Below are 17,982 nucleotides of genomic sequence, written 5' to 3'. Positions count from 1 at the left end.
ATGCCATGTTAAACTTATCATTAAGACCCTAAAAGGGTGCATTTTTTGCTATGTGAATTATATCTCAACTTAAAAACAAATTCAGGGGTGCCTGGGTGGCTCTGTGGGTTAAAGCCTCTGCCTTCAGCTCAGGTCATGATCTCAGGGTCCTGGGATCAAGCCCTTCATTGGGCTTCTGCTCAGCAGGGAGCCTACTTCCTCCTCTCTCTCTCTCTCTCTCTCTCTCTTTCTCTCTCTCTCTCTGCCTGCCTCTCTGCCTGCTTGTGATCTCTGTCTGTCAAATAAATAAATAAAATCTTTAAAAAAAAATTCAGACTTTTTAGTTAAGATCCCTGGAAGGGATTAAAGTAAATGTTAAATTTTACCCTAAAATCAAGACTAAAGTCACTGTTTAAACAAAGGTTATGTTTTACACAGCATGTCAAATGAAAATTATGCCTACTCTGTGACAATTACCCTGGAAAATCTCTTGAATTGCCAGGGTATAGTAATAGTCAGAATTAGTATATTCTTTACCATCGCCTAAATCCAGCACAACCAGCCTTTCTTCCAGGAGTCCGTCACTGTTTCTATTGTAAGGCAACAGATGAAGTTGTTGGCTTGCATGTCAGGCCTAGGTTGTGTGAAAAATTCAATTTGAATGTGCATTCTTGACTTGTCAGAAATTACAGCGGTGCCTGGGTGGCTCAGTGGGTTAAGCCTCTGCCTTCGGCTCAGGTCATGATCTCAGGGTCCTGGGATCAAGCCCCGAGTCAGGCTCTCTGCTCAGTGGGGAGCCTGCTTCTCCCTCTCTCTCTGCCTGCCTCTCTGCCTACTTGTGATCTCTCTCTCTGTCGAATAAATGAATAAAATCTTTAAAAGAAAAAAGAAAGAAAAGAAATTAAAGCCATACATGATGCAATTTCATTGTATTGTTAAATTCTATCCTATACCTCAGATTCTTTCATCTAGTCACTGTCCTCACTTCTGTTCAGCTTGTGATTAAATTCAACTGTCTATGTCTAGCCCTAGCAAACCTTACATTCTTTCGGTATATCATGGGTCCCCCTGAAAAAAACAGGAGCCATAGTCCTTCCAAATAGATACACATAGTTTTAACATGTTCATATTTTTCTCTTTTTTTATTTTTAAAATACTTTTTTAAAAAAGATCTCATTTATTTGAGAGAGAGAACACGTGTGCGAGTGCGGGAGGGGAGGTAGAAGAAGAGGATCCCAAGCCGACTCCACGCTGAGCCAGGAGCCCAACGTAGGGCTTGACCTCACAGCCCTGAGATCGTGACCTGAGCCTAAACCAAGAGTCCAACACTTAACCAACTGAGCCACTCAGGCACCCCTCATGTATTATTTCTTTCTAACCCTTTTTTTTTCTAATTAAAAAAAAATTTTTGGGGAGGCGCCTGGGTGGCTCAGTGGGTTAAGCCGCTGCCTTCGGCTCAGGTCATGATCTCAGGGTCCTGGGATCGAGTCCCGCATCGGGCTCTCTGCTCAGCGGGGAGCCTGCTTCTCTCTCTCTCTCTCTGCCAGCCTCTCTACCTACCTGTGATCTCTCTCTGTCAAATGAATAAATAAAATCTTTAAAAAAAATTTTTTTTAACATTTTATTTATTTATTTGACAGAGATCACAAGTAGGCAGAGAGGCAGGCAGAGAGAGAGGAGGAGGAAGCAGGCTCCCTGCTGAGCAGAGCGCCTGACACGGGGCTCGATCCCAGGACCGTGGGATCATGACCTGAGCCGAAGGCAGAGGCTTTAACACACAGACTGACCCAGGCACGCCTAACCCTATTTTTTTTTTTTTTTTTTTAATGAGAGAGCGTATGAGTGGGGCTTGGGGAGGGCAGAAGCGGGGAGGTGTGGGGCAGAGGTAGGACGAGAGAGAATCCTAAGCAGGCTCCATGCCCACTGCAGAGCCCAACACAGGGCTGGATCTCACAACCCTGAGATCATGACCTGAGCCAAAATCAATCCAACACTTAACCAAATAAGCCATCCACATGCCCCTCTTTTTTTCCATTTTTTAAACACAGCTGAGATCAGCCTGTATAAATTGTCACACGTTTTCATTTTCCTGGTATTATAAATAATGCTGCAGTGGACATATATGAACGTAATTCTTGACCTGTCCAACTATACTGTTTCACTTTTGAAATTTTGCAATAACAATAGATTTAAACAAACAGTTACAGGAAAGTTGGAAGGGCAGTTCAAAGAGTTTTGTTTTCCCTAATCATTTGAGATTAGGGAATCAGGTTGAGATACCAACCTGATTCTACATCACCCCTAAATATTTGTTTCCCTAAGAACACTCTCCTACATTACCGTAAAATAACAACCCAAACCTAGAAAGTTACACTGATATACCACTACCGCTTAATAACACTTAGTGCTCATTCAACTCTGCCTAAACCTGCCAGTGCTGCTGTGAGAGCAGAAGCATCCAATTCAGAATCAGGTCTTACCTTGGGTGATAACCTGCGTCTCTTTAACGGCTACACACTGCAACACTGGCTCAGCCTTTTCTTAATCTCCTGGACTCGATAGTCTAGAAGAATACAGCCCGTTATTTTGTAGAATGACCCTCAGTTTGCGTTTGATTGATGTTTCCTCATGATTAAACTCAAGTTTACCTTGGATTTTTGGCAAGAAGAACCCAGGACTGAGGCTGAGCGCTCATTGGATCCCCACAGGTGGTGCATGATTTAACTTTGTCTCGTTACTGCTGACGTCCACTAGGATCATCTCATTAAGCCGTGTCTGCCAGGCTTCCTCACTGTAAAACTACTCTTTTCCCCTTTGTAGGTGGGAAATATTTTGTGGGATTGTCCTTTAAAAGTATACAAAGATCCCATTTCTTATTAAACTTTCCATTTATTTATTCATCCTTGCACCTTGGTGTGGATTTGTAGATTCTTGTTGTATTCATTGGGTTATAATCCACTGATATTCTCATTCATGCTCAAATTGTCCTTGATTTGGCAATTGGGGAGCCCGTTCAGATGGCTTTTGTGTCTTTTGGCATGTCCCCTTTATTCTTTGAGTATCTTTTTGTTTTCTGGTTTAGCAAAATACTATAGGCTTTCCTTGCACTTTCCTTGTACCAACCCTGGAATCAACTATTTCTCCAAGGAAATCTGACCCCCTTTAGTGGGAAATGGTATTTAAAAGCCAAGATCCAGGCACTAGATGTACTCTTTGCTATTGGCATTTCACTGGCCAATAGACAGCACAAACACACACAGGCAGACATTTACATCTAGAATCATTTCTATTCTCATCTATGAAACCATCAGTTAACCCTGATCCACCTAATTCCAATTCAATGTCTTTCCATACTGTTCTCCTGTAGGAAAAGCCAGGCTTGCATGGTCTTTAAAATATTTGCTTATTTGATCAGTTCCCTATATGTTACTGTCCTGGGTTGAATGGTAGGCACCACCCTGCCCCCACAAAAAAAAAAAAAAAAAAAAAGATTTGGTCACATCCTAAGCCCTGGAGACTGTGGATGTGACTTTATTTGGAAAATGGAGCTCTGCAGATGAGATCATGTTGGATTATGAGTAAGCCCTAAATGCAAGGACCACTGTCTTTATAAAGACACACACACAGGGAGACACACAGGGAGAAGAGGGGAAGGCCACCTGGAGACAGAGGCAGAGACTGGAGTTCGGCAGCCGTAAGCCTAGAGATGCCGCTAACGGACTGAAGCTGGAAGAGGCAAGGAGGATTCTCCCCTAGAGGCTTGGGAGGTGGCCGGGCTCTGCAGACATCTCATTTTCAGACTTCTGTCCTTCGGATCTGGGAGAGAATAGATTTCTCTCCTTTCAAGCTGCCAAATATTTGGTCATGTGTTACAGCAGCCCTAGGAACCTCACAGTCCCTCTGCTGCCCCATCTCCCGGGCCGAGGCTCTCCTTTCTTGGCTTCGGCTCTAAGCCCCCCATTTTGGGCCACTTCCCACCTCCCTCGTGGGTACCCTCTTCACCCCCCACTGGAGCTAACACACCCCACTCCAGACCACCATCTGTGTTGATGTCCTCCTCACAATGTGGCCAGATAAAAGACAGGATTGTCCAGTTACATTTGAATTTCAGATAAACTACAAATAATTCATACAAGATTTGAGACACATTTATACTAACAAAATATTCATTGTTTATCTGAAATTCAAACTTAACTGGGTGTCATGTTTTGCTTTACTAACTTTCTTTCTTTTTTTTTTTTTTTCCCTAAATCTGGTAACCCTATCTCCTCACCCCACACAGGCCAGGACCTTCACCCCTGATCTCCAGGCCACCTCTCCCTGAGCAGACTCAACACTCCAGGGCGGCTCTGACATTTGCACCAAGCTGCCCCCCTGGTGGGCTACCCGTTCTCTCTGCTCAGATTCTAGTACCCCTCACTGGGCCCCTGCAGCTCCCCACGCAACCTCCTACCACTGCAGATACATACCTTGTTTTGTTCCACTTCATGGGTTCAAGACTGAATTATTTAGGATGAGAAGAGAAAGGAAGGAAGAGAAATAGAAGAAAAGTGATTATTCTCTTAAGTGTGTCTTCCATTCTCCCTAGAATAGATTTTTATGTGAGGAAATGACCTGTTAGAATTCTCCAGAGAGGGGTGCCTGGGTGGCTCAGTGGGTTAAAGCCTCTGCCTTCAGCTCAGGTCATGATCCCAGGGTCCTGGGATCGAGCCCCGCATTGGGCTCTCTGGTCAAGTGGGGAGCCTGCTTTCTCCTCTCTCTCTCTGCCTGCCTCTCTGCCCACTTGTGATCTCTGTCTGTCAAATAAATAAATAAAACCTTAAAAAAAAAAAAAAGAATTCTCCAGAGAAACAGAACCAATAGGACATAATGTGTGTGTATGTGTGTCATAATATATATACATTGTATGTGCATGTATCATAGTGTATACATTGTAGGAATTATAGGAATTATAGCAATTGGCTCATGTGACTATGGAGGTTAAGAAGTCCCACAGTCTGACCTCTGCAAGCCGGAGAATCAGGAAAACCAGTGGTATAATTGAGTCTGTCTGAAGTGTGTGTGGTGGGTAATGGTGGGCCTAGTGTAAGTCCTGTGGTCCAAAGGCCCAAGAACCAAGATCTCTGATGTCCAAGGGAAGGTAGACATCCCAGCTTGAGAAGAGAAGGCCAAGGATTTGTCTTTCCTTCACCTTTTTCTGCTCCATTCAGTCCCTCAGCAGATTGGATGCTGCCCACCCACCCCAGTGAGGGTGGGTCTCCTTCACCCAGTCTACTGAATCAGATACTCATTCTTCCAGAGACGCCCTTGTGGACAACACCCATAAATAATACTTTACCAGCTACCTGGGCATTCTTTAGCCCAGCCATGTCGACACATAAAATTAGCTATCACGTGGCCTGTGTGGGAAATTGATGGCCCTTCGTCAGCCATTAAGTAGAACATGAATTATGTTTTTGAGGATCACCTGAGGAGAGTGAGATTTTGAAAAGTTCAAATGCTGGGAGAAATATCATTTGAAGGGACTTCAGTGTCTTCTCTTTTGACCTCCTCCCCCTATTTCAGCTTCTATCTTGTGTTACTGCCTCTCATGTTTCAACCTTGTGTCCACTCGGGATTTTTATGAGTTTTCTGAGTAAAGACCCATGAGCGCCAACTTAGAATTTCCCACCTATTCCCAGAAGTCATTGTCTCAGCTTCAACCAATCCTTGAATTGAAAGAGAAAAAAGGGGGGCAGGGGAATATTTAAAACCAGATCCAGTATATCCACTAAATATTGCAAAGAAGCCACTAATCAATAATCCGTCTCGGAGTGGTTTTCCTGCCAGGTTCAGTTGCTCTCCTCTGGGGTCATCAGGTGACCCCAGACCATCTCTCCAACATACACACTCGCCATCCCTCGGCGCCATGACCTTGCAGATCGGCGTTTTTCGTGTGCTCTTGGCCCCTGCTGCATCACCATCCTGTGCCCAGGCATGGGCCAAACCTGGAGGCCTGGCCCCTCTCTTCTCTGCTCGCTTTCTGTCACCAGCTCAGCTCCGTTCCTCTTTGTACCATAGACTTGTTGCTCATGGTCCCCTTCCCTTTCCACTCCCTGCTGTTTCCTGCTCGTCCGTCACCCATGGAACTATGACCCTGGACAGGTCCTTCTCTTCAGGCTGAAGCCATGCGAAGAGACTTCCCGGGCTCTAAATTATCTACTTAGCCCTTTTGACTCGTCCATATAACTTTTACAAAATTATAGGGCCAAAATCACAACTCAAGCAGTGTTTGGGGCTAAAATAACAAGCAAATCAGAAACTCTAATTTAGGGAAGCAGCTCCATTTCCTACGTGCTCTCTAGTTATGTTTTTTAATTTACAGGCCAGCCAATCACCACCATAAATTAAAAGGCTATGGCTCAAGCACCCATTTCTGATCCAATATATCACAAATCCAAGTCAGCCAGTCAAGGCTTAATGTGCTCGTTTCAGTGTTTATAGCCATAAGAAGCAATAAATGACAAGGGCTATCGTGCAATAAAGCTGTTACCACACTGTGAGAAAAAACCCCCATCTATTAGTAGCTACACCATAGCTATGCCAGCCTCATAAATTCAGATGCCTTTTCTATGTCGGAATAGTTTTCCATCGCAAGTGAGGTACCCAGTAATGTTTATCTTTCCGAAGACTCGTCACAGTCATTTCTACCATTCCTGCATGAATCACGCTGGTTCATCTGTTATGACTTAGAACATTGTGGCCAATGGTCCACGGAAGCCAAAGTGACAAATGCACAGCTGGCTCGTGTGAAAACCCCTGTGGACTCATTTCAGGAATAACAGGGGGAAGATTTACGGTGGTGGGGCAGTGACATCTGTGGGAATTCTAGCCGTGGTGGAGCTGGGACTCGGGGCAATCAGGAGAAGGTTAGATCCACCGACTGAGCTAAGAGAGAGTCTGGAGAGAAGCACTGAGTGGAAATCATGCTTGCAAAGGAAAACTTGTGGCAGATGAAGGCTTCAGGTTGGGGCTGACTTGGATGCCCCGGGTTTGCTGGGGAAACACCTGAGGCCCTTCAGCACTGAGCAGCTTCTGCAGCGAAGTGTGTAGTAATGAGCCACTGAGGTGACAGGTGACAAAAATAGCTTACAAAAGTCTTGGTAATGTTCTACCCAGCAAGAATAAAATTTTATGCCTTTTTTTTTTTTTTAAATCATTGCCCTTTCCTTAGGTGTCACATATTTGAGTAAAACTCATTTTATTGATGTAGATAAAAATCAGAACCTCTTGACAAGTTGTCCCTGGGTTGTGCTTGTCTATCCCCGGGATTCTCCCCACCCCCACCTTGAGTTTTCCTCCACCAATAAGGAGGACGTAGGTGCAAATGCCCGAGATCTCAGGAGTGACAGTGACCACTGTCATGGAGTGGAGGCAGAAGGTGAGGGATGCCCCATTGAGGTAGGTTTCACTTTCCTTCTGTCGGGCTCTTTGCCTCATCTCAGGGCTGGACTCACCGTGAGGGAGGAAGCCCAGTTCATGTCCCTATTATGGTAACTGGGCAGCCACGGCCACATACTTTATGCAATGTGTTTCATCTGGGTGAAGTCACACTTTGGAATTAATCATAAGAAAAATTGTGGGAAAGATGCAGAAGGTAAATTTAGTTTCCTGCTTGTTGTGATGAAGCATAGTATTTGCTTTTTAAGAATGAATTTGATAATGGTTTGGTGTTGAAGGTGTCTTTTGATGACGTGAAGAGGGTGGTGAATAGAGTTCAGAGAAGCTTCTTAGCCTCAACACACATAAAGTGTGACCTTCTTAGAGCATTTCTACCCGGTGAAGAATTTAAAGAAATGAAGATCATGCTATTATACATCAAAGAGCCTTTATTTTTTTAGTTAATTTATTTATTTTAAGTAATCTCTCCACCCAACGTGGCCCTTGTTCTCGTGACCTATGATCAAGAGTCACACGCTCTACCAACTGAGCCAGCCAGGTGCCCTGAGCCTTGAGTTAATCTCAAAAGATGAAAAATTGGGAAAACTTAGACGCTCTAACTGTTGTTAATGATTAGTCTCTTGTGACTCTCTTCAAAAGGGACAGCAACAGAGCAGGTGTGCTAATAAGGCAGTCTGAGGCGTTCTTCTCTTGAACAGTTTGAGGACTCAACATTTAGCTGGGGCAGCTCTTTCTACTCCAAGCCACAGGATTCCTGAATAAAATGCAATAATCTTAAAAATGTATAGATAGTTTTTGAAAGGAAATGCCTAGATGACCGAACAAAAGATGGAACTCAAAACAAGAGCAACAGGTGTATGAGATGACAACAAAGTCCCAGGGCCGCGATACCCAGACATAGGTCCTAAGGGCCATGGGCTGGCATTACGAAGACAGAGGCTATGACCAAGGGCTCACACCAGGTAGGAAGCTGGAATCAAGACCTCTGCTTCAGAGCACAGCCCAGGGAGAGCTGACCCCTCTGTGAAAAAAATGTTACCCACACCGTACCCAGGGCCCACAGGAAGCTTATGCCTCTGCCACTTTGTGTGTAAGACGTGGAAACCCCATGCAATGATCTAAGATCTGAATTTATACTGTCCACATGAGATAAGACTCCCAACCCTAGAGGTTAGTATAAAAATGGGCCCTGAGGGGCGCCTGGGTGGCTCAGTAGGTTAAGCCTCTGCCTTCGGCTCAGGTCATGATCCCAGGGTCCTGGGATAGAGGTCGGCATCAGTCTCTCTGCTCAGCGGGGAGCCTGCCTCCCCCTCTCTCTCTGCCTGCCTCTCTGCCTACTTGTGATCTCTATCTCTCTCCATCAAATAAATAAATAACATCTTTAAAAAAGAGGGGGGGGGGAGCTGAAAGGGATGGAGTCCCAGAGAGCCGTGGCTGAAGCAAATGCAAAATCTCTCTTTGAGGGCACTTTTATAACTCAAGGCCCATGGAACATTTAAAGAAACAATGCACCTCGCTAAAGATATGCTCACAACAAAAAATTAGAGACCACATGAGGCAAGGATCCAACGGGAGGGAGTCAGGAGATAGTAAGTGGGAGAATGAGCACCCCAAGAACTTGAGATAATAGAATGATACAGTAAAACAATCCAGAGATCATAAAATAAGAAAACAGAGGAAGAGATGGTATGGTAGGTTGTTAGCAAAAGAAAGATGTTAGAATACGACAGCACACATATTCCCGTAAGTCACCAGTTCATGATGGATTGAAACTGAAACCAAAACATTTGAAGGTAAGCTTGAAATTTTTTAATCACTCTACTTGGGAATAGATTACCTGCAGGAATTATGGAAACTCGATTATGTGATTCTCAGAAGATTATAGTTAAAACTCCCTGATGGGTTTAGCTTATATCATAAATGTAGAATGTTTTCACTGATTTTGAGCTGCTGTATGGATAAATTTTGTCCATAGGAATGTCTTCTAGTTTTTAATTTCTTTCTAATTATCAAATTAATACATCTTCATTATTTGAGACAAATTTTGAAATACGATAAGCAGAAATAAAGAGTCTCACTGTTCTCACAGTAAACACTGTTCACATTTTAGCATATTCCTTTCCAGTTTCTCTTCTATTCAGTGTACCCGTATGGAGCTCAACTTATACTGAAATAAAATTGTTATTCCTTTTATTTTGTAAATTCTACATTATGTCATAGGCATATTTCCATGTTCTAAAACATGCTATTAGTATAGCTTACATGGCTGCATAATATTTTCTTATGGATAGAGGTGCCTGGGTGGCCAGTCGGTTAAGCATCCATCTCTTGGTTTCTGCTCAGGTCATGATCTCAGGGTTGTGAGATCGAGTCCTGTGTCAGGCTCTGTACTCATTGTGGAGACTGCTTGAGATTCTCTCTCTGCCCCTCTCCCTGCTTGCTCTCTCTTTCTCTCTCAAATAAGTAAAATCTTTTAAAAAAATTTCCTCAAGGATATACCATTTGTTTCAAAATTCTCTTTTAATTATTTATTTACAATGCCTCCGTGTTTTCATTGTTCTAACTCTGCAATAAATACCTGTGCATAGATCTTGGCTTATGGGATTGACTATGTCCTGAGGCTATATCTATGTTCTTAAACCAAGGGACAATTTGGAGCACCTGGCTGGCTCAGTTGGAAGAGCACACAATACTTGATCTCAGGGTTGTAAGTTCAAGTCCCATGTTGGGTATAGAGATAATTTTTTAAAAAGAAGGAGGGACAAGCCTTGATGTTTTACAATTTATGTTTTCAAATGTGTTTTACTTCACTTCAACAAAATTCATTAAGTACCTGCTATGTGCCATATAACCTTTCTGTATATACCTATTATTGTGTTTCTTTTTCTTTTGATTGTCAGAATCATCTTATGTCCTGTAGAAAATCTGACATGCATTCATGAATACTTGTGTGTTTGTGTGTGTGTGTGTGTGTGTGTGTGTGTGTGTGTGTCTAAAAAGGAAAGAGTAGGAAAAAGGAAGCATGAGGAAATTCAGCTACCTTCTATGTTCAGCTTTTAGGATCCAAGTCAGCAAAGAGAAAACTCTAGAAAAATTTTTGTGGGGCACTTAAAAATTTTACAAAACAAATTTCCTGATTAGATGGAAAGGTGAGTGTTGTTTTAATCTATTTGAGCCTTAGAATAGGCCTGCGTTGGGGCGCCTGGGTGGCTCAGATCATGATCCGAGGGTCCTGGGATGAAGCCCCACAGCAGGCTCTCTGCTCAGCAGGGAGCCTGCTTCCCTCTCTCTCTGCCTGCCTCTCTGTTTCCTTGTGATCTCTGTCAAATAAATAAATAAATAAACAAATAAATAGAATAGGCCTGCGTAAAATCAGCAATGTGCATCACATGACCCCCTTCCCAGACTTTCTTCCTATTATAATACTAGGATTTGATGACAACTTTTGTAGCTGCTTTCAAAAACTATGTCAACTTTACAAAATGTCTATTCAACCAAATCATAACACCTCTCAGGACCAAGTCTGCAAACTCCAGCACTTCATGACCTATCTCCAATAAGAGAAGCAACAGTAACCTTGGCAAATGAACCAAATTTACACCACAGCAATAATCTCCCAGAAAACCTTAATTAAATAATACTAATAAATGGAACCTATTTCAAATAAGCCAAAAACTGATTCTGTCTTGGGCACATAAGTAGATACACTATTTTGTTTGTCTGTTCAGGTTCTGCAATAGCAGAGAAAGAATTTAGAAGTCACAATGCTAAAACCTAGAAATAAGGGAAAGGGTTGTGGATAAAGCAGAGGAGAAATAAGGAAAGGAAATTTCTGTTGCTGTGTTCTTTGCTCCAGTGCTTGGTTCTTCTAGTACAGAGCTGTGGGGGTTAGGGGGCGGTGGGTATGGTTATGCACTTGCATATGGAATAATCCTAGGAGCCATCATTCACAGTGAGCCCCGGCTGAGGCCTCAAGAATTATAAGTTAATTTCTGATTATGTAAATGTCTATACATATATGTAAACTACAATAGACTGAGATAACTTCAGAAAGAAGAACTGAGGGGTGCCTGGGTGGCTTAAGTCAGCGAAACATCTGCTTTCGGCTCAGGTCATGGTGCTGGGATCAAGCCCACATCAGGCTCCCTACTCACTGGGGAGCCTGTTTCTCTCTCCTCCCTTCCCCTGCTTGCGTTCCCTCTCTCTGTGTGTCTCTCTCTGTGTCAAATAAATAAATAACATTTTTAAGAAAAAAAAAAGAAGAAGAAAGAAGAAATGACGCAGATGATTGTGTGAAAAGACTCATTGCTGAAGAGAAAAGAAAAGGACAGGGGTGTATATACAGTTCGGGAAAATGCAACATCTCTTTTTCAGGAGCGATACTCTTTTGTTCAGTGCACACATCTGGGCTGGCACCATTGCCAAATTTTTGAAAGGTTGCTGTCAAAAGCTGAGGCTAAGAATGTATGTCAAGAAGTAATTTAAGAAAATAGAAGTGACTGCAGTTTAGCACTTAAGTAAGTCCTCAAACAATGTTCAATAGTAAGGAAGAGGAAACCCAAAATGAATAACAGGAAAGCTACAGGCTGGTTTTCACTCCGCAGAAACGGTTTCTCCTGTGCCTCCTACTGCTGGCCTGTCACTTGGACCTTTCCAACTACTGGCCTACACAAATGACTTAAAAACATGTGGAGTTGGGACCCGTGGGGATGGATTCTGACCATATGTCGTCCAACCTGGGCAAGCCCGGAACAAGTCAGACTTGCCCCAGGGCTGCTGGAGGCCTGCGAGGGCTGGTTTCTGGGGACGGCAGCCTCACGTGCTCACCCTGGAAGGGGCAGGGTGACACAGGGAGAGGGTGTCATCCAGTTCTCCGCTCCTGTGTGTCTAACGGACAGCATGCTGGGTTTAGGCAGTGTTTCTCCTACTTCAGGATGTGATTAATTGGGTTCCCACTAGGTGTTGACTTTTCCCTTGGAGTCACCATTCACTTTAGAAACCATACCAACTTTTTCTGTGCACTAAAATGGAAGAGAATGAGCTTGGGAATCAGGCCAGACCAGGCTTTGAACCCTGAGCAAATGGCCTATGCCTGGCTTTTTTCATCTGAAAAATGGGAAAACAATGAGCTCCTCCAGGAAGAATAATGACCACACGAAGATCATTTGATACAGAGCCTGGCACCTAAAAGGCTCAAAGAAAATGTAATTTATGTTGAGCAGCTGTTTAGTAAGGAAGAGGTAAAGCTTAGAGCCAGAGTTAAGGGTTCATCATGTGACTTACAGATTTGTGGCCTTTGGCAGGTCACTTCAGCTCTGTACCTTAGTCTTCTCATCCCTAAAATGGGAAGAATGAGAGCACCTACTTTGTGGAGAGTCATGAGGAATGAAGGAGTTAATATCTGTACAGCACCTGGCACATCGTAAGTTCTCGATAAAAATCTCAGCCATTCACTAGAATAAGAATTAACAAATTACTTTTCTTAGCCCATGAGATTGTTGGGAGGCTTATATAAAATAACCCATGGGAGTGCTTAACTAACAAACCTTTAGCAAATCATATTAAGTACTCAATTAGAGTTACTTACTACATTGATGATGATTACTACTATGATTATTGGTATCTCACTATATTGTATAGTTCTGCAATAGAAGGCAAACTTGTGCATTTCTAACAACAATGATGTGTTACAGAGTAATTAATTAGACACTGCCATGAGTTGGTAAAAACAGCATTTTCACATGTGGAATTAAAAAACGTTGCAATAATAGAACTAAAGAAAATACAAAATGTATTAGCCTTTATGGAAATGTCTCATTTTACTACTTTCCAAGTCCCTAACACAGATTTTCTGAGTTTTCAATGTTTTGCCATCTGAGTTAAAGATATATATTTTTTTTCCTTCAACGTAATTTGAGTCAGTCCCCTGGTATTTAGCTAAATTGAACTCCGGTATTTTGGAACGGTGTTTGTTGACACAAATATATTTGGCATCACTGGGGAACCTAAAACTACATTCAGCCAGGGTCATGATCCCTCAAACTCAAGATGACAGCAATATTTTGAAGTACAAACATCGCTAATAAGTTTTATGCTGTCATTTCTCGCCTGAACACAGAGGCGCGTTAGTGTCTAAGATAGCAATGGCAGTTACAAAGATCAAACTATCATTTTATGAGCATTCTTCACAGAGTACACGAGGTATTTTGCCATTTTGCTCAAGCAAAGAAGACTGAGAATCTGGTAATATACAGCAAAACCTGTGTAACTTTCCACTCACCTTACCTGATTGTGAGATGACCACGGAGGGTGAAAATCAGCTGCCTTGCTCTCACTTCACCCCAAAGGCTTATCTGATTCTACCTCAACCTGGAGGATGTGCATTCACACTGGAGGTTTTGTTTTGGTCTCGCTTAGATATTTCTAGTCTAGAAAATTCCCTGACAGCTCAGTGAAATGAAAAATCTAAGCATTCAGAAACCGACTGGCCTGGGCAGAACATTTGCGACTCTGGATCTTCGGCAACAACACTATTTTTCTAAGTAAAGAAGTAACATGAGGAGGCCCGTCTGGTGAATGACCAGACTTTGTCACCTTGCCTCGGTTTCAGGTTTTCATACGGCCTTTCAGAGGTCAAGAGAGGCACAGGCCACTTCCATATGAAAGCAAACCAAACCAACACCAAACAAAAGGAAGAAGAAAAAGAAATGCCAAAATAGGGTTACAACGTTTGTGGTGTATTTTAAATGTATCTAAGAAGTAAACAATTTCAACCCACGTGTACCCACCCACCCCCCACACATTCAGTTCAATGCGGTTATAGTATTCCCAAGATGATTAAGGGAATTATTAGAGGATTTATTAAAACTACTGTTTCATCATTCTCGGCAGATATGGCCCAGTAATGAGACACAGAGTTAAGTTGGGAGGAAATCATCTTCCTTCTTCAAATCCACCAATGCTTCTCTGTACTTATAGGTATAACCTGGAGGCACTGAGGTCCTTTGTGACCGCAGGGACCCCAGCCAGTGACCCTCCTGGTGTTCCCCTTCTTAAGCCTGGGGTGTTTGCCCTTGGCTCTATCCAGCTGCCTGTCTTTATAACGTCAGCTGTCACCTGTGCTCAGGTGAACAGATCAGCCCAAGCGTCTGGGCTGAACTGGGACCCTTACTAATGGCATCCATTTGGGTTTTTTCCAGTTCTGTGTGTTTCTATTGCACTGGAGAAAGAGAATCAAATTGATCCCTTAGTTTCATGAAGCAAGTAACAGTCAAAACACAGCCTAGAGCAGATTAAGTATAGGTTGATAGAGGCAGTTGGCCTTGGGGGGAGGACAGTACTGACCTTCAGCAGGAGGCAAACGTACGCACGTCGTTAAAGGAAGCTACTGATGAGGGCTCCTGCCAAGACAGAAAACCCCTCAGGAGCCTAAGAAGAGTCTGGAAACTAACAAAAGCTTCCTTAGAGGGGTGCACAGGTCGAAGTTCGGTCCAACCCTAAGCTAGTTACTGCCCCTGGGGCCATTACATCTGATTTGACAGAAGGCATGAGGCTTCAAATTGAGCGGAGTGGCCATGACTTCAGTCCCCTGACTGACTCATGGACATTGTCTACTTCCCTGAAATTTCACTTGCAGATCTGGGATAACACTTCCATTTCTCCTTTCCCTAGAGGAAGCCAGGCGTTGAGGGAATGGGAGGCAGAAGGGGGAGAGAAGAGGAAGATGGAATTCTGGCCGATGGCAGTTGATGCCGGTGAGCTTGAGCTGGGGTAGAGGGAGCTTGAGGATTGGGAACTTGGGTGTAAGCTCCAGAAAGAGGGAAAAGAAATAAGCAAGAGGAAGGGTTAACACCTTAACAGGGCGGAGGAATCTCAGTGAATGACCCTGTGGAAAAGGACTCATGGAAAAAAGTCTGAGGCTGGTTTAAAATGATGGTTTATCCAGTTTCTCAGATGGGGGGTGGGACAGCCCAGTGGGATGCTGCAGGAACAGCCAGGGCTTAGGACTCGGGGGCCAGTGTCCCTGAAGCTCCGCCCCCTGCCTCTCCCTGCAAACCTTTACCAGGCCCTGCTACATAATTTCACTGATTGATAAGAGGGTTACATCTAGACTGGACTCCTCACAGAGCCAAGGCCCTTTGTTAAAATGTGTCAGGTCCAGAGGTTCTCCAGCAGTTTCCTATTTCCCAGAATATACTCTGAAGTCCTCTGTGAGGCCGGCAGGCTGCTTTAGGACCTAGTGGTACCTGCTTCCTCCTCTAACCTCATCTCCTCCCGTTCTCCCCTCAGTGACCCTTCCAGAATACCTGGCTTCCTTGCTTTCCTCTAAAGCAAAGCAAGCAAACTCCACTGTAGGGCCCTGGCACTCACCACTCCCTGGATCCTGCAGGATTTGAACCCTCTCGCTGCGCCCAGACCACTCTCTGCCCCCGTTAGTTTGCTGGGGCTACCCTAACAAAGCCCCCAGACTTGCGACTTAAACAACAGGAACGAATTCGCTCACAGCTCCAGAGACTGGAAGTCCAGACAGTGAGACAGGTCTGGTTTTCTCTGAGGCACATGTGAGAAAAATCTGTTCTAGGTCCCTCTCCTTGATTTATAGATGACTGTCTTCTCCCTGTGTCTTCACATGATCTTCCCTCGATGTATGTCCGTGTCCAAACTTCTTCAAAGGGCACCAGTTTTGGATTAAGGCTCACCCTAATGATCTAATTTTAACTTATTACCTCTCTAAGGACACTATCTCTAAAGACAGTCATAAGGACACTATAGTCATAAGGACATGATCTCCAAATACACTCCAAATACAGTGGAGGTCACGACTTCAGCATATGAATGGAGTACGGGAGGATACAGTTCAGCCCCAGACAGCTTCTAATCACAGAAGACTCCCTTACAACATCCAAAACAGTGTCCCTATTAACTGACACATATTCCTGTAAAAAGATTTTATTTATTTATTTGTCATAGGCGAGCACAAGCAGGGGGAGCAGCAGGCAGAGGTAGAAGAAGGCTCCCTGTTGAGTAAGGATCTCAATGCAGGGCTTGATCCCAAGACCCTGGGATCATGACCTGAACCCTGAGCTGAAGGCAGACACTCAACCGACTGAGCCACCCAGGTGCCCCTAACTGACACATATTTATTCATTCATTTGTCAAAGGTCTTCCTTCCAACCCTAGAGGGAAAAATTCTTTATTTTGTTAACTGATGCATCTCTAGTGCCTGCCTAGTCGCTGCCTGGAGAGTAGTAGGCCCTCAATAAATATTCATGAATGGGTGAATGCATATTATGAATCTATTGCAAATTACTCTGCAAAAAATCAACGACAGTAACAGATACTCACGGATGCTGTTAAGAAAGTATGTTAAAAACAACTGCGTGTATATCATCATTTTATTTTTAAATCGTATGCATATAATTTATCTTTATTAAAATAAAACTTGGAGATGCAACAAAATGCTAATGGTGGTTCTTAGGGTAGAATTTTGATTTATTTTGATTTCTCTCACTTCTGTGTATTTTCTTATTTCTCTTCAATGAATATATATTACTTTTTTTTTTTAAAGATTTTATTTATTTATTTGACAGAGAGAAATCACAAGTAGATGGAGAGGCAGGCAGAGAGAGAGAGGGAAGCAGGCTCCCTGCTGAGCAGAGAGCCCGATGTGGGGCTCGATCCCAGGACCCCGGGATCACGACCCGAGCCGAAGGCAGCGGCTTAACCCACTGAGCCACCCAGGCGCCCCTATATATTACTTTTGTACCAGGAAAAAAGTTGTTAAAATTAACAGAAGATATTTTTGTTGCGACGTTTAGCTGGCCTGATGTTCAGAGAAAATAAATACATCATTAATCATTTTTGTGGGGACACAGTGAATGGGCAGTCTCTCAGAGCACAGACTCCCAGAGTCGACCTGGTATGGAATCAAGTCCTCACTTTCCACTTTCTGGATCTCTCTTCTCAGGCATGTCAGTCACATGCACTGACCCCCTGTTTCTCATCTGTGTAATGTGGTAACAGTGGTCCACAGAAGACCTGGGCTGTCTTCCATCCCTGACTAGAATTGCATTATTCTCATCTCAGTGATTTGGAAATATCTAGACACCAAGGATCAGAGAGACTAGTCCAAGGGTTTGACTCTCCCTCTTTTCCCTGTCCAGGGCAGGCCAAGCCGTGTCCAGATACCCCCTCCTATTGTTTCTGGGTTTAAGACCTGGCCTGAGGAGAGGTAAGTGAGACACCTGCCATTGGATCCCTATGTAAGGGGGCACAAACACTCAGTAATTAAGATAACAAATAAATAGCATGTTTTGAAAAATTATTTTAAAAATCTATATTGAACAAAATACCAACAATTTTAGTGAAGATGGGATCAGTATTGCCAATTTCCCCTTTGCCTCGGGCTCCATTATGGCTCAATGTGTTGCTGCTTCCAAACCACAGCCTGAAGGTAGGGAACCTGCAATTATTCAAATCATTATTAATTACTGCTTAATTATAATTAATTATCCAAACGGCCCTAAGCCTCAGAATCGCCATTGTTCACTCTGATTGTTTGGC

At 43.5% G+C, this 17,982-nt stretch overlaps 2 protein-coding genes and 1 long non-coding RNA gene across 3 annotated transcripts in view; 1 reads left to right on the top strand and 2 right to left on the bottom strand.

Moving 5' to 3' along the window:
• The window catches only part of PLEKHM3 (pleckstrin homology domain containing M3), a 1,279,556-nt gene that overhangs the window by 966,034 nt on the left and 295,540 nt on the right, over nt 1-17,982 (bottom strand). The window lies entirely within an intron of this gene.
• Nucleotides 1-17,982, top strand: part of LOC309843994 (uncharacterized protein) — a gene marked incomplete at its 5' end in the record, with an annotated part of 66,379 nt that overhangs the window by 46,579 nt on the left and 1,818 nt on the right. Inside the window, one exon of the mRNA XM_082690087.1 lies at nt 17,583-17,650. Coding sequence (XP_082546213.1) covers nt 17,583-17,650 — 68 coding nt within the window. The remainder of the gene's footprint in view (nt 1-17,582; nt 17,651-17,982) is intronic.
• On the bottom strand, nt 3,409-15,479 carry LOC309843861. Its single transcript, XR_014300381.1, has 4 exons — nt 14,764-15,479; nt 12,703-12,756; nt 4,449-4,478; nt 3,409-3,826 (listed from the first exon to the last, which is right to left on the bottom strand). It is a non-coding gene; the product is annotated as an uncharacterized lncRNA (long non-coding RNA).

This window comes from Mustela nivalis, assembly GCF_964662115.1.
Source record: "Mustela nivalis genome assembly, chromosome: 11".
In the NCBI taxonomy this organism is placed as follows: Eukaryota; Metazoa; Chordata; class Mammalia; order Carnivora; family Mustelidae; genus Mustela; species Mustela nivalis.
This window is presented reverse-complemented; position numbering and strand designations above follow the sequence as displayed.